The sequence below is a fragment of the Gossypium hirsutum genome, chromosome D13 (genome assembly GCF_007990345.1).
Source record: "Gossypium hirsutum isolate 1008001.06 chromosome D13, Gossypium_hirsutum_v2.1, whole genome shotgun sequence".
NCBI lineage: Eukaryota > Viridiplantae > Streptophyta > Magnoliopsida > Malvales > Malvaceae > Gossypium > Gossypium hirsutum.
This window is the reverse complement of record NC_053449.1, coordinates 50,770,367-50,786,706: the sequence shown is the minus strand read 5'-3', so window position 1 is coordinate 50,786,706 and position 16,340 is coordinate 50,770,367. Positions and strand designations below refer to the sequence as shown.

The 16,340-nt window shown below is 35.0% G+C and overlaps 1 protein-coding gene and 1 long non-coding RNA gene across 2 annotated transcripts; both read right to left on the bottom strand.

Moving 5' to 3' along the window:
- Nucleotides 1-8,457: 8,457 nt before the first annotated feature.
- Nucleotides 8,458-10,734, bottom strand: LOC121225116 (uncharacterized). Its single transcript, XR_005922972.1, has 4 exons — nt 10,324-10,734; nt 10,174-10,235; nt 9,056-9,168; nt 8,458-8,811 (listed from the first exon to the last, which is right to left on the bottom strand). It is a non-coding gene; the product is annotated as an uncharacterized lncRNA (long non-coding RNA).
- A 1,882-nt stretch (nt 10,735-12,616) lies between these two features.
- LOC107919206 (nucleosome assembly protein 1;1-like) lies at nt 12,617-13,132 on the bottom strand. Its single transcript, XM_016848716.1, has one exon. It carries the CDS (start codon nt 13,130-13,132, stop codon nt 12,617-12,619), a length of 516 nt encoding a protein of 171 aa, XP_016704205.1.
- Between the last annotated feature and the right edge of the window lie 3,208 nt (nt 13,133-16,340).

The window sequence follows — 16,340 nt, the reverse complement described above, 5'->3', positions numbered from 1 at the left end:
AGTAGAATTGCCAAGAGAAAAGAATTTGATGGTAGAAGAAAGGAAAGGGAAAGCAGTGGAGGTTGAGCCGTTGGTTAATGAACCAATAAAAGAAGAAGAACCAAAGGAGTTTCTGAAGTTTTTAAAACACAGTGAATATAGTGTTGTGGAGCAACTGCACAAACAACCAGCCCGCATAATATTAGCTTTGCTCTTAAGGTCAGAAATACATTGAAGTGCGCTGATGAAAGTACTAAAGAAACATATGTGGCGGAGGACATCTCAGTCAGTAAACTGGATCGCTTGGTCAACAATATAAGTGCTGACAATTTTATCTTCTTCAATGATGATGAAATACCGTTTGGAGGTAGGGGTTCTACTAAAGCTCTACACATTACTATCCGATGTCAGGGGGACACATTACCGGGGGTTTTGATCGATAATGGATCCGCATTGAACGAATTGCCTTTGTTCGCTCTTAATCGATTACCTGTGGATAGTTCACATATGAAACCCTGCCAGAATATAGTAAGGGAATTTGATGGAACAGAAAGAAGGGTTATAGGAAGAATTGAAATACCATTTAGAATTGACCCAACTACTTATGAGGTGGACTTTTTAGTAATGAATATTAAGCCTTTCTACAATTGTTTATTGGGGAGACCGTGGATACACTCGGCAAGGGCAGTACCTTCATCGTTACATCAGAAGGTGAAGCTAATATCAGAGGGTCGATTGGTAATAATAAGTGTGGAGGAGGATATTATTGCGATGGTAACGGGTGATGCAGCTTATGTAGAGACCAATGATGAGACAGTGGAATGTTCTTTTCGGTCCTTGGAATTTGTGAATGCAACGTTTATCACTGAAGGAAATAGGATCCCGGTACCAAAGATATCTAGGACTACTGAGATGGGTTTAAAGTTGATGGTAGGAAGAGGAGCTTCGCTAGGGAAAGGGTTGGGAAAATAACTTCAAGGACGGATTGAAGCACCCATGCTGAAGGAAAAGTTTGATCGTTTTGGCTTAGGTTACAAGCCAGACATGAAACAAAAGAGAAAAGAAGTGGAGAAAAGGCAGGTGAGACGAAGGGCACGTTTAAGCGGAGAGGAAGTCAAGTGGGAGCCTTTGACCTTCCCCCACATATCTAAATCCTTTGTGTCGGGTGGGTTTATTTACCCTGAGCGAGAAGTGTCCAGAAGGGAAGGCATTGAAGAGATGTTGGAAAATGTTCATATCAATGCTATAGAGATAGTTGAAAGAAAGACCTTGTTGGAGATTTGCCCTTACTAACCTGGGAGTGAGCTAAACAATTGGACAGCGGAAGAAATACCTGTAGTCTTTAGAGCTTATTCAGAGTAATGTTCAGAACATTCTTATTGTTTTTAGCCTAAGAATGATAAGAAATCCTTTGTGAAATAGGCTTAAGTCTGAATATCATTATTCTAATAAAATACGTCTTTGCATTCATTTCGAGTAATTATTCTTTTATTCTTTCCAAGCAAGTAAATATTTTCGATTTGATTGATTATCTTCCAAATGATTTTTTTTCATTATATTTATAACCTGAGTGTACAAATAATTATTCATAAATTTATATATTTTTGTATATTCTTTGGTGTATCCCCATAGGTCCTCAGATATTAATGACATGAGTGATGCTGTTTCAAACACGGAGTCTCTTTTTGAGCAAGACATGTGTTTGGAAGGATCTCACGACTTTAAAAATGACGAAGACTGTGGTGTATCTCTGGACTTGTTGAGAATGGTGGAACAAGAGGATAAACAAATCCTACCTCATAAGGAATCATTAGAAATTGTGAGCCTAGAAGAAGAAAAAGAGGTGAAAATTGGAGCTGATATCACCGCAAAGACAAAACATGACCTCATCGAGTTACTCCGAGAGTTCAAAGATGTTTTCGCATGGTCATACCAGGATATGCTAGGGTTAAATACTAGCATTGTGGTACATCGTTTACGTATAAAAGAAGATTGTAAACTAGTTCAACAGAAGCTCAGAAGAATGAGACCCGATATTGTGTTGAAAATAAAAGAGGACGTCAAAAAGCAGTTCGATGCTGGATTCTTACAAGAGGTCAAATATTCAGAATGGGTAGCAAACATCGTCCCTGTTCCCAAAAAGGATGGAAATGTACGAATTTGCATGGATTATAGGGACTTGAACAAGGTTAGTCCAAAAGACAATTTTTCGTTGCCACATATTGATACATTGATAGATAACACAGGTGGCTACTCATTATTTTCTTTCATGGACGGCTTTTCTGGATACAATCAAATAAAGATGCATCCTGAAGATATGAGGAAAACCACATTCATTACCTTATGAGGAACATTTTGTTAGAAAGTAATGCCCTTTGGATTGAAGAATACGGGAGCAACGTATCAAAGGGCAATGGTCACCCTGTTTCATGACATGATGCATAAAGAAATTGAGATCTATGTTGATGATATGATTGCAAAATCTAGAACTGAAGAAGATCATCTCCAAGTCTTGAGGAAATTATTCTTAAGATTGAGAAAATTTCAGCTCAAGCTCAACCCAGCAAAATGCATATTTGGAGCCAGATCAGGAAAGTTGTTGGGCTTCATAGTCAGTAGGAAGGGGATTGAGATTGACCCGGATAAAGTTAAAGCAATACGAGATCTGCCTCCTCCAAGCACTCAGAAAGAGGTCCGAGGTTTCCTAGGAAGGTTGAACTACATTGCTCGGTTCATTTCACGATTGACTGAGAAATGCGATCCAGTATTTCGTCTTCTGAAGAAACATAATCCGGGAGAATGGGATGAGGAATGTCAGAAAGTTTTTGGCAAGATAAAGCAATACTTGGCTAGTGCTTAAATACTATCACCGCCTAGTCTAGATAGGCTATTGATATTGTATCTAACGATGTTTGACAATTCCATGGGATGCGTCTTGGGCCAACATGACGAAACAGGAAAGAGCAATATACTATCTCAGCAAGAAATTCAATAATTGTGAAATGAGGTACTCGTCCATTGAAAAGTTGTGTTGTGCTTTAATTTGGACAACTCGAAGACTAAGGCAATACATGTTGTATCATACGACTTGGCTGATTTCAAAGTTGGATCCTTTAAAGTACATGATGGAATCAACTGCTTTAAATGGGAGAATGGCTAGATGGAAAATTCTGCTCTCTGAATTTGACATAGTATATGTAAGTCAGAAGGCTATAAAAGGCAGTGCAATAGCTGATTTTCTAGTTAGCAGAGCCTTGGAAGACTATGAGTCTTTGAACTTCGATTTTCCAAATGAAGACTTAATGTATGTGGCAAACACTGAAGAAAACCCTCGAATAGACCACATATGGAATTTCGATGGAGCTTCAAATGCTATGGGTAATGGAATTGGGGCAGTCTTGGTATCCCAAAGGGGAGATCATTATCCTGTCGCTAGCAAGTTGGACTTCGATTGCACAAATAATATGGCCGGATATGAAGCATGTATTATGGGTATTCGTGCGGCCATTGAACGTAAAATCAAGGTGCTAAAAGTGTATGGAGATTCCGCATTGGTGATATACCAACTCAAAGGAGGATGGGAAACCAGAGACCCTAAGTTGATTAGTTATAGAAAACTGGTTCTCGAATTGATTGACGAATTTGATGACATCACTTTCTGTTATCTCCCACGAGATGAAAACCAGATGGCTGACGCACTGGCTACTTTAGCCTCGATGGTTAAGGTGAACAAGTTAGAAATCATGAAGCCTATTCAGATGAGCATATCTGAAGTTCCGGCTCATTGCTACAATATTGAAGAGGAGGGAAAAGATGATCACCCTTGGTATCAGAGTATACTACAATATGTGAAAAATCGAAAATACCCTGATCAAGTGACAGAAAATGACAAGAGAACACTGAGAAGAATAGCCATTGAATATGTCTTAGATGGGGAGTGTTGTACAAGAGAAGGAAAGATCAAGTGCTGTTAAGATGTGTAGATGCCGTGGAGGCTAGAAAGATCCTGGAAGAGGTCCATGAGGGCATTTGCGGAACCCATGCAAATGGTTTTACAATGGCCAGACAGATCATGAGATTTGGTTACTATTGGTTTACTATGGAAGGGGATTGCATTAGCTATGCCAAGAACTGTCATAAATGTCAAATTTATGGCGATAAGATACGTGTACCTCCCTCACCTCTGCATGTTATGACTACTCCATGGTCGTTCTTTATGTGGGGCATGGTTGTTATTGGGCCGATATCACCGAAGGCTTCGAATGGGCATCGTTTTATCTTTGTGGTCATCGATTACTTTACCAAATGGGTGGAAGCTGCTTCATATGCAAATGTCACGAAATCGGCAGTTAGTAAATTCTTGAAAAAGGAGATAATTTTTCGATATGGAATTCCTGAAAGAATCATATCCGAAATTGCGTTGAATTTGAATAATAGCACAATAGCGGAAGTTTGTAGTCAGTTCAAGATCAGTCATCATAACTCGTCGCCATATCGCCCAAAAATGAATGGTGCAGTGGAGGCGGCCAATAAGAACATTAAGAGAATTGTGGGGAAAATGACTGAAACCTACAAAGATTGGCATGAAAAGCTATCATTTGCTCTCTTAGCTTACCGAACATCTGTTAGGACCTCTACTGGGGCAACACCCTTTTCTCTAGTTTATGGGAAGGAAGCTGTTTTACCCATTGAAGTGGAGATTCCTTCTCTTTGGGTATTAGCTGAATTGAAATTGGATGAAGCAGAATGGGTTCAGTCTCGATACGACCAGTTGAACTTAATAGAAGGGAAAATGTTAAAAGCCATCCAACATGGTCATATGTATCAAAAACGGATGACGCGAGCCTATAACAAAAAGGTTCGTCTTAGAGAATTCCACGAAGGGGATCTGGTGTTGAAGAAAATTCTCCCTATACAAAAAGACTTAAGAGGAAAATGGGTGCCAAATTTGGAGGGTCCTTATGTTGTAAAGAAGGCCTTTTCTAGTGGAGCTTTGATTCTAAGTGAGATGGATGGAAAAAACTTGTCAAATCCTGTAAACTCAGACTCAGTCAAGAAATACTTCATTTGAAGGAAGGAGTTCAAAGTGAAAACCCGCAAAGGGCGTTTTGATTCCAAAAAAAATTTATGAAAAATAGAGAGGATAAGGAGAAAACCCGCAAAGGGCACCTTAGGCCAAAAGAGATTTGAGTTGAAAACCCGAAAAGGGCTACTCAAATATTGATCAGAATGAGACATGAAGCGACCAGAGCAACTCGAATCTTCGGGCATGTGGTAATCTTGTTATACCTGAATCAACAAGGAAGGGTAGACGACATCTTGGGGCATCGACAAAGCACTGTAGATCTCCTAAACACATGTCAAACTCAAAATGGTCTTCAGAAAGTTTGTCCAGAAAAGTTCAAGCTGTAATAGCTAGGGCACCCAATTCCCCTACTATTGATATTGAATTTGCTGTTCTTGGAATACTTTTTTCTTTTCCAAGATATACATTCCCAATCAATTCCTTTATTATCCTTCTTTACTATTTGTGATAATTTATTCATTTTGAGCTAGGCCCAAAACTAACTCTATTCTTATCCATTGTTATGACCATTTTGCAAGCATGTTGCATTGGAATAATGATTAATGGACTAATAAAACTTTCACAAAGGAGGTTTTGTATATTACTCTAAAAAGTTTCTAAATAATATAGGAACCTGAAACAAGACTATTGTTTAGAGCTCACCAAATTTAAAGGTTGGAAATTTGAGAAGGAAGAGTCTAAATTTGGACTTTCTCTTTGGATTTTGTTGTCAAATGCATTGATTGAACAAAATGACAAGATGACGAGTTAATGACAAAACTTAAATAAACAAGCAAGCAATAATCATCAGGCAATAGGAAGAGATTAGATCAGAGAAGAGAGCCTTCATCTGCGCATAAGTCTTTGGTACGACACCTTGGGAATGGTGTAAAGAACTAGAACGATTTAGATCATGTATCCTCGAATGGTGATAGAAGGATTGAGGAAAAGCCGCATATTTCTACACTTGGATTGCAGTGAGAGAATGATGGTACAAATTTTGTGCCCCAATGGATTAAACTTTGAGGTTTACAGTGGGGGGCAACCTGGCTAAATGTCTCTTCAGAAAAGTCAGTCAAATAAGAAGGCGTTGTGGCATGTTGGTGTTAAAGCCTTAATAAACTTCGAGCAATGAGAACCTAAGCGGGATCATTCTCGAAAAAATAAAATTCTGCATTCATGCAAACACCATTCACACATGTCTAGTTAGGAGCATTTGATACATTTTGATCATACCATCCTAATCATTAGGCATAATTAAGTTCATAAACGAATTATACTGGTCATGTTCCCCAGAGAACAGATCAGTGAAATCACAAGTCCTATGTCCCTGGTCAGCAATGGAGTAGGTTGGAAATTACAGATGTTGTCTCCCTAAGCAGTAGCGGAGCATATCGAAGACGGCAAATTTTATCTTAAAGTGTAAGGAAGTAGATTTAAGCCACAAGTCTTATCTCCCTAAGCTGTAGGTTGGATACGACATTTTGTTATCTCGATTTTAAAATAAAGGCAATGTTTGATGTTCAAGAATTTCGAGAAATTGAATCCTAACTTACTGGATTCTTATTTCTCCATTGACTTAAATAGTCAAATATCCTTCTTATTTCTAGATTCTAACTCACTGAGTGTAGCGATCTGTTTCTTTGAAATAGGTCTGTCCATTTAACTAATTCAATTATTTAAACTTTCATTTCAAAGGATCGTATCTTAAAAATATTTTCAAAATTTCGACACAAAGGCATTAAATAATCGATTCGGTACCAATTTTGGGCGTTACGAGGGTGCTAACCCTTCCTCGTGCGTAACCGACTCCCGAACCATTTTTCTCAAAATTCGTAGACCTAAAATCATTTTTAAGGTGATCCGATCACACCACAATAAAAGATCGGTGGTGACTCCAATTTCCATTTTCAAAGTCGATCCCCGTCTTTTCAAAATTTAAAAATGGTTTCGACAGTATGACAACATTTAAAACACTGTGAGATGATCTGCTAACAGTTTCCCCGGACTTATTAAAGTGATGCTTGATAACTCGATTTTTAAGGTGATGGGAAATGATATGTAAAAACATTGCCACTTGCTCATCAACAAGCATATTCCTTAACGACTTCAATCCCCCTAACGTTTGTAACATCTCACATAGTTTAAAAAAGGTAGTTCTATTCATCCTAACTTGTTCAATACAGGTCTTGTCACTAGCATTTATAAGTCTTTTCACATAATCTCGTTTTGCATAAAAATCTAAAATATAGGATCTAATCTTTGGTCTATAAGTTTGTAGGCTATGGATGGCACCCAATGTAAGTAAAAACCAACTCGCAATTCTATAGATTTGCAACCATATTGTCAAGGCAATACCAATTCTTTTATGCCTCACACTTTGTCCTATTAAAGGCAGACGAGCCATTATTGTAAGATATTAAAGTGTTATATATCTTTAAATCGTAGTAAAAGGGTCACATTTCTCCAATACGAATTCCAATAACAGTAAAATAAAATTAAAGAATTTAATTGCCAAAGAACTTACAGTGATTTAGTGAATACAAGACGCTCAACTGTGGGTGGAGTAAGCAATCAAACAAGCCAAAGAAGAAGAGGAAGCAATAACACACTATCAAAGAAAAATGAACAATACAAATTTAGAATCTTTACGAAGCACAAAATAGAAATTAAAATTATTTTTGCAACTTGAAATTCATTTCTTTATCAATCACCCAAAATTAATATTATTTTATAATCGATCAAACATATAATTATACTTGTAATAAATAAGGAGGTAGAATCATTGTGATATGGATCATAACGTTAAAATAGACTTCATAGTTGATATCCAAGCAACTAATCTCTAACGCTCTCATCTCCACCTAATCAAAGGTAAAGTCACTGCCTTTCATCTTCCAACACAGCTTAAGCATCGGATGAAGAATATTTCAATTAATTATGGATGAAAAATCATTGTATTTTCTCTTTTGAGATTTTTTTTTCAATCTTTCTATTTTTACGCTCTACTAAATACAATATTAAGTATACTTGCAAGAGATTATATTTAATATGGCTAGACAGATATTATGACACCTTGTAACTTTTGCATAGATAAAATTACAGAATCTATACAAGATTGCTCTTTCCATGTCATTCTTTTTTCTTAAATCTCTTTTTGGATATCATTTATTCCAAAAATATCTTTATAAATTATTTGGATCAGATTATCTATAATAATATAATTACCCTTTATTTAGATTGTTTATCATATTGTTAAAATTTTCTCAACTAATAAATATTTAAGTAATACAAAAATTAAATTATTTATAATATCAATTAAGATAATATAATAGACAAAATGCACTAGAGCCTGCAAATAGTAAATCAACAGACAAAAATGTTAAGTTTATTCAAATAATAATAATAGAGCTAGTATTTAAATAATAATAATGAGTTATCTTTAATATTACATTGTATAAAAAGATTTTGAAATAATTTTAAAAAGATATCATGGTCTCCAAATGAAAACTAGATAAAATAGTTTAACTTTGAAAGTCCGTTATGTAGAGGAAAGCCGTGCATCAACTACGACATCACAAGCTAACTTTTGTCTTAAATCTTCATATATTTCCCCAAAGCAGTCTTCCATATCTTTTGAAGACTCCCATTCAAGATATTGAATATGGCATGTGAAAGAACCAACTTATTTGATTAAAAGCACCAACATATACACTTCACGCAGTACTTTGCACAAACACGAGTAAAACCAACATTGTCTCTTGCCGCTGCAAACTCAGTAAAACCAAAAAACAGAAGAAAAAGAAAAGTAGCTCAAAATCCAGATACGATCACAAAGAAACATTTCAATAATCTCTTGCCGAAACAGTTGCCGAATATACAAAACCAACATTGTTAGCAAGTCAAAATCTATGACCCAAATAGAGACAAGACGCCAACAAGACACATAAAGAACAGAGGGAATCGATTTAACAGATAACTATGGATTAGATATGAAATCATTAATATTACTTGTCGTTTTTTAGAGCAACCAAACTTGCAACAACATCAGCTGAAAGAGCATATATTGGACCGTAGCCGTGAAAAAGTACTCCTTGCCTAGGAGAAAGGATAATGGCTCATACCTGCACGTATTTATTCAAATAATACAATAAGATAAATCTTGTACAACATAGTTCACAAAAGAAAACTATGATGAACTTTTCAAAACCTTCAAATTATATCCTCGTCACCCTTTATGTACGCATACAAGAGACAAAACATAAATGCAAAATCCTACAGATGAATTAGAACATTCTACGCAACACATTTGCTCACCAACAAAAGAAAACTATGGTTTTGTCTGATCCTTACAAATGATCATGCAATTATAACCAATAGACATTAATGATTTCCTGAGTTTTTCTTAAAATTTGGTGATGTCAATAGATGTCATTAAACTCTTTCCATTCACCTCCTAAATCAAATTGCCAATATCAACCAAAGACCAAAAAAAAAAAAAGAAAAAGAACGCTATATTTCTTCCATCAATTTACAGCAGAAGCACTCCTATCAACAAACCAAAAATGCTCACGAAAAATATGAACAGAAAAGGCAGTTAAAACAAATTTCGAAACCATAGATTAATATAGTAAATACTACAACAATACTAACCATTCCTGCCTGCCTTACATCAACTACAGCTTAGCTGACATCAAATGACTTGACCAATCTCACAACCCATGCTTGCCTACCTGCCTCTTCAAAACATATGGATTTTTTTTCCTTTTTCCCTTTTCCAATTTAGCTTCTTTACTGGTGGCTTGTATTTAAAGCCTATATGCTTACAGGTAAGAAGGTTTTTGGATGTTCCTCACCCTCAAAATTGTACATTTTTTTGGTAAAAAATTGTTGAGCTGATGTATGGTTCATATAATTACAAAGATGAAAACAAACCATCAACAAAAAAGAAGACCCTTTTTTTTATCATCCATCTTCATGAAATGCAAACATTCTTATCTTATATAACCATAACCGTAACCATACTTTGAGCATAAGTTTTGATTTCTTTACAATAATTAAATAGAAAAGAAGAAGAAGCAGTAATTTAATGGTATTTCCTTAAAGTCTAGGCAATTTCACGAACGAACCTTTTGAAAGGCAGTTTCCTAATGAGGAGTTCTCAGTACTTTGCTGGTACTTCTGGATTTCACTGCATCAATTCGTGTAAACAAGAATGAGAAAACGTGACTGAAAAGGGAAAAAAAATGTTGAGCAGAAAATGTCTCAACCGAACTTACAATATTTGGGGAGATGAAGATGAAAGAACTTTAACTAAAATGAATCGGGAAAAAAAGAGAAAAAGAAAACGTGGGAGATGAAGACGAAGGGTGAATGGATGCTTGATTTGGAGAGGAAAATAAATCTGGAGTGAATTTTGGGAAGAAGAGAGGCAGGCTATTTTGGTCTAAAAGCCTAAACGGTAGCGTGTTGAATAGGTATTCAGACCCCGGCCCCTATAATAGCAATTCCGTGAGTGGAGGGAATGCCCCTGTAATAGCACTTCCGTGGAATCACCTAAACGGTGAACCAAACGGCTGCTTTACTGTTGCGCGCGGAATTAGGGTGGAATGTAATAGCAATTCCATCCAACCAAACGTGGTGTTATAGTTTTCCGTCAGATTATTGTTATCATGCTAAAACTTTTTTGTGAATTCACTTAGTTTGAGAAGAATGCCTTTGAATAAGTATTGCATTATGTTTTTTTAATAGGGATAGTTTGTTGACTAAACTAGTTAATAGAAAAATCAGTTTTTTAAAGATTTTTTTTTTGAAAATTTAGACTTTTTTTATTTTTAATTTATGAATATTTTAAAATTTGAAGATTTTCCAGCTAAATTAGGCTAATATGCAAATTTTTTTAAAATTTATTTTTTAAATTTAGGGAAATAGGTCGTTTTTGGAGAGAGAAAGAGAAAATACATCCAGCCGGACGCGCTTTCTGTACAAGTGGAAAAAAAGCTTGTCTAGTTGAGCGCGCTTTCCTACCACCTGTATAGAAATGTCACTCAACTGGACACACTTTCCCTTCCTCTCTCCTAGGGTTATTTTTTTAATATTTTTAGGTTTTGGGATTTAATATTTTTAATATTTAATATTTTTTTAATATTTTTTAATATTAGTGTTTTTAATAGGGTTTAGGGTTTTTGTAAAAGGGTTCGGGGTTTTCAACTGAAGCAAAGGAATTTCAAAGGTAGTTTTGAGGAGTCGGGAATGTGATAACGCGCCTCATGACACATACATTTTATATGTCGTGGAGGGATAGGACCATCACCTCAAAAACCCATTTTGGGGAAATCAGGTTTTGGGGTGTTGTACTTGATAAAATCAAGAGTTGAAGTCCAAGTGGAGGCCCTAGTTAACGACCATGATGCGATCACGAGTTCGAGTATAACAGGGGCTAATTGACGGTCCTTTCATGGTCACGAGTTCAAGCTTTTTGGATACCCCGTAAATAATGCCTTATATGTACCATACATAAGATTGATGTCATAATCATAAGGAAAAACGGTGGGATTTTCAGTGTAATTAACGTAAATTTTTTCTATATTTCTACACACCCGATATCTTTAACCTTTCATTTAGGGGGAGAGCAGATGTTTCGACGGAAGTAGAGGTCAAACTTGAGGTCAGCGCTGTAACAGTTGTAGTTATTAATGGGTTGTTTAACAATGACAATAGCTGTCAGTCCGAAAGGAGCATCAGCTTTACTCCACCAAAATAGCCGCTCCCCACCTGAGAGTCCTCATTTGTCCATGATGGTGCCAACCTTTGTATAAGAAGGAAAGTTAAATGTATCGGCTGCCTCGAAATGGAGAAAAAAATTAAGTCGATTATAACGAGAAGGCCTATAGTTTTTCCCTATGAAGATGCTCTCAAACTTCTGTATGTTATTTATAAGGCAACATGTTTGGGTAATCGAAAAGTTTGAGCTCATGGCCGCATAACAACCGTCAACTGCTCCCCCGTTATACCTCGATCCATAACCGCATAACGACCATCGATTGAGACCTCTACGTATACTACCACTCGTGGCTGTACAAAGCAAAAACACTTTAGAACTCGACTTCCCCAGGATAAGCTTCGGAGATAATGGTCATGTACTTTTGAAAAATCAGACGGGGGAAGCTCGCCCAGTTGGGAGTGTTTTCTTTCACCTTTTTCTGACTCAAAATTAAAAGCAGAGGGTTGTATAGAATTTTTTTTGTATAATTGATGCACGTTTTGAGGCACCAAATACTAATAGGAACACTATTTTAATGAAATTATAAAACATCAGGAACACACTATTGTTTTGGTGTTGTTAATCAAATTCGTGACCGATATTGAAATAAGTTGACGAGTGAAATATGGTTGTTAATCCAATATCAGAAAGTAACGAAAACAAATACAGTGTTGAAATGAAAATATACGGTTTCTTTATTTATGTCATATATATTTACATCGTAGTAGTAATAAAAAAATGCATCAATTGCGTCGTGGGGGAGAATGTGTGCTGCAGGGTGGTGGACGATTATCTCAAGGAGGATTTCTTCACACAATAGGAGATGCGGGCCTATAAACTTCCTCATTGCCACCGTCCGCCTCATCATCGCCTTCACCCCCACCCTCTTGCTCATCTTCGTCTTCACCGTTGTCATTGTGTTCGTCTTGGGCTTTCTCTCCGTGTTGATCTTGGTCTTGGTCTTGGTCTTGGTCTTCGTATTCATCTTCTTCTTCGCCTTCGTCTCCATTGCCTTTCTCCGTGCTCGAATATGATGTCGTCCTAGCCTCCCGTCGTGTATCCTCCACTCCACCGGCAGGCGCTTGTGCCGATGACCCACCACAGTAAAACAATGATGTGTGCGGTGTTTGTTTCACTATCAGCGTGTAATCGTAAGGTGCAACAAAATTGGGATACGTTGACATTGACCTAGGTGTTGACATTGATATTTGCATCGGCATCTGGCCCGACATTTGGCTTGTCATCAACATTGACATTGGGGTATGGAATGTGGGGGACATCGGTGGCCCGAAATATGCAATTGTGGGAACAGAAGAACCCGCCATGTGCGGCGGTGGTGCGTAGTGCAGTGCTTGTGAAAAACACACGGTTTTATTGAAATGTGTTGGAAAAAATAGGTTTGGAAAACACAACCGAAAATAAATTTAGGAAAAACCAGATTTTAAAAATTTTTACAAAACAAGATCTTGGTTCTGATATTTAAAGTAATAAACACTTAATCAAAATTGTACATTTTTGATTCGTCTGGGATTGGCGCTTTGATTGAGTAGTCTTCTTCGCTATCCTGAAGCTCACGTCTGCCGAGTGTGGGCTCGTTTCGAATCAGAAAATTTTTCACAAAAATTACCAGTGGGGTAATTTTACAATTTCTCTAAACTCTTGGGTCAAGTTACAAATAAGAAAAATATCTTTATAAATTTATGGAGAATTTTTTTTTGAATCAAGAGGACAAAGTCTTAACAGTTACGCGATTTGAACGTAAGTCACACTTAGGGTGGTGAACACCCTAACCATCAAGCCAACACACATGGTTTAAAAACCTTAATATTTTTTACAGTACAACTGAAAATGCAGACATATCACACATTAACCTATAAGCTTAATATTTAATTTGATCTCTAAACTATAACTAAAATATTAATTTGATACTTTTAGAATTTTTTTAAAGATAAATCCAAAAAGTTCTTAAAAAAATCTAAAAACTTATACTTCATTTTTCTAAAATTTAAAAAATAAATATAATTAAGGTTACGTGAAAATCATTAAAATTTTAAAAATTCACATAATTCTAAAAAGTTATATTTTTTTAAATGCCTAAAATCCTATTGTCCAACTACATGACTTTCCAAAGTATGGTTATTTCCTTCTCTTCACTTCACGAAGGACAAAATGAATCCATGTTCTTTTTTTGTTGAAGGTCCTCATTTCAAAATTAAGTTGAAGATGATGAATACAACAAAAGCACAATTTATGGTTTTTGCTTGATGAATCATCCAATTTATGCCACATATTTGTAGTTTTCCATCATGTTATTGTCATCATGCTAAAAAAAATTGAGAATTCACCTACTTTGAGAAGAGTACGTTTGAATAAGCATTGCATAATGTTAGAATCTCTTAAATAGTGCCCCAAAAATTATTTCATCAATTGATTCTTCACATTTTTTTAATAGGGATAATTTGTAGAGTAAACTAGTTAATAGAAAAAAGTTCTGTTTTTTAAAGATTTTTTTTAGAAAATTTTAAACTCTTTTTTTATTCTTTAATTTATAAATATTTTAAAATTAGAAGAATTTTCCTTATAATTAAAATTTGATAATATATTTTATAATTTCAAAAAATAGATGGGTCCAATTTATCCTAATTACTATTTATTTTCTTTTTAATTTAAGTTTTACCATAAAAATTTATAAATATTAGTATAAGCAAAATTTTTGACATTTTTGAAAGAAAAAAAAACCTTGCTCTATGTTATAAAATAATCAAATAAAAGAACACTAAAAATTAAACAATAGGTTAAATCAATAGAGAATTTTCTTGTATCTTATTTTCACTCATACAAGGATTCTATTTATGAGTCATTTTCATTCAATACAACACAAATAAATGAAGCTTACTTAAGTGCTTCAGTAACACATACATTAAGCAACTTGCATATTTACTTTCATAATGAATGAGGGGGGTTTACCTCATAAATGAAGGGGTTAGAATATGGACATCCACATTTATCTATTTATAACACTCCTCATTGGATGTCCATTAGAGAAAATTGTGCCCCATTAAAACCTTTATTAGGAAAAACCTTGTGGGATAAAAACTAATGAAGGAAAAATAGTGCACAATCTCCTAGTACAAGTTGCCTTGTTAAAAACCTTTACCTGAAAAATCCAGTGGGACAAAACCTTGATTAAAGGAAAAGAGTACAATGTGTTTTAGGCTCCCCCTAATGGCAATATCACATTACATCTTTGAGTTGATGCAATTAATCTTGTATACTAGTCTTTCAAATGTTGTGGTTGGCAATGTCTTTGATGTAATCACCCTTTAATTGAGCAATACATGTTGTATTATCTTCATATAAGATAGTTGACATCTTTTTCTATAAAGGCAAATTACATATCTTCTGGATATGTTAGGTCAATAACCTTAGCCGAACACATTCTCGACTTGCCTCATGCATTGTAATAATTTTTGTATGATTTGAAGAGGCGCAGTTAATGTTTGTTGTATTAAACGCGATGATTTGGAAGTACCTCCACATGTAAATAAATATCTAGTTTGAGATCAACTTCTATGTGGATCCGATATTATCTAACATCATCATAACCGACTAATAGATATTTTGAATCATTTGAATAAAATAATCTTATATCAATTGTCCTCATAAGATATCAAAATACATGTTTAATTCCATTCCAATGCCTACGTGTTTGAGAAGAACTAAATCTTACTAACAAGTTTATAGAGAAAGCTATATCAAACATTGTGTTGTTTGCAAGATACATCAAGGCCCTTATGACACTTAGATATGGTACTTCAGGCTTGTAACAACCCGGTTTTCAATGGTGTCGAAAACAGTAGTTTCGAGGTCACAAATCCGATGAGTGAGTCTGTAAATATTTTTATTTAATATTTAAGAGTCAAATATAGTATTATAATATATTTTGATTTAATAAATTTCGTTGATTGGTCGTATAGTCAAGTTCAAGTGATTAATCCATTAAGTCAAGTTGTTTTAGAAAATGAGGTATTGAGACATTGTTTCTATAAAACAAGCTCGTAAATATTTTATTAAATATTTATGGAGTGTTATTAGAGTCTTTAAAATTTGGTTAAGAAATTTTAATGTCTAGATAGTTAATTAATTAAAAAGGACTATATCGTAAATGGTACAAAAGTGAGTTTCTATTAGTTAAATATATTAAATGGCTATAGTATTGTGAATTGTTGGAGTTATTTGGTAATTATACATGAACGGTTTTGGACATTATTAGTTGATTTTAAAGGTTAATTTTTAAAGGATAAAGTGGTAAATTAAATTAAATAATAACTAAAACAAATAAAAAAAAACATTAGTATCATCTTCTTCTTGGTTTTGTTGTAGTCGAAAATCACCATAGTTTTAAGCTTGAGAATCGGCCAAGCTCCTATTTCATGCATCTAAGTGAATTTTAATTCCGTTTTTAATGATCTTTATGTTTTTGTTACCAAATGAGCTTAATTTAGCTAGTCCGGGGTCAATTTGTAAAATTGT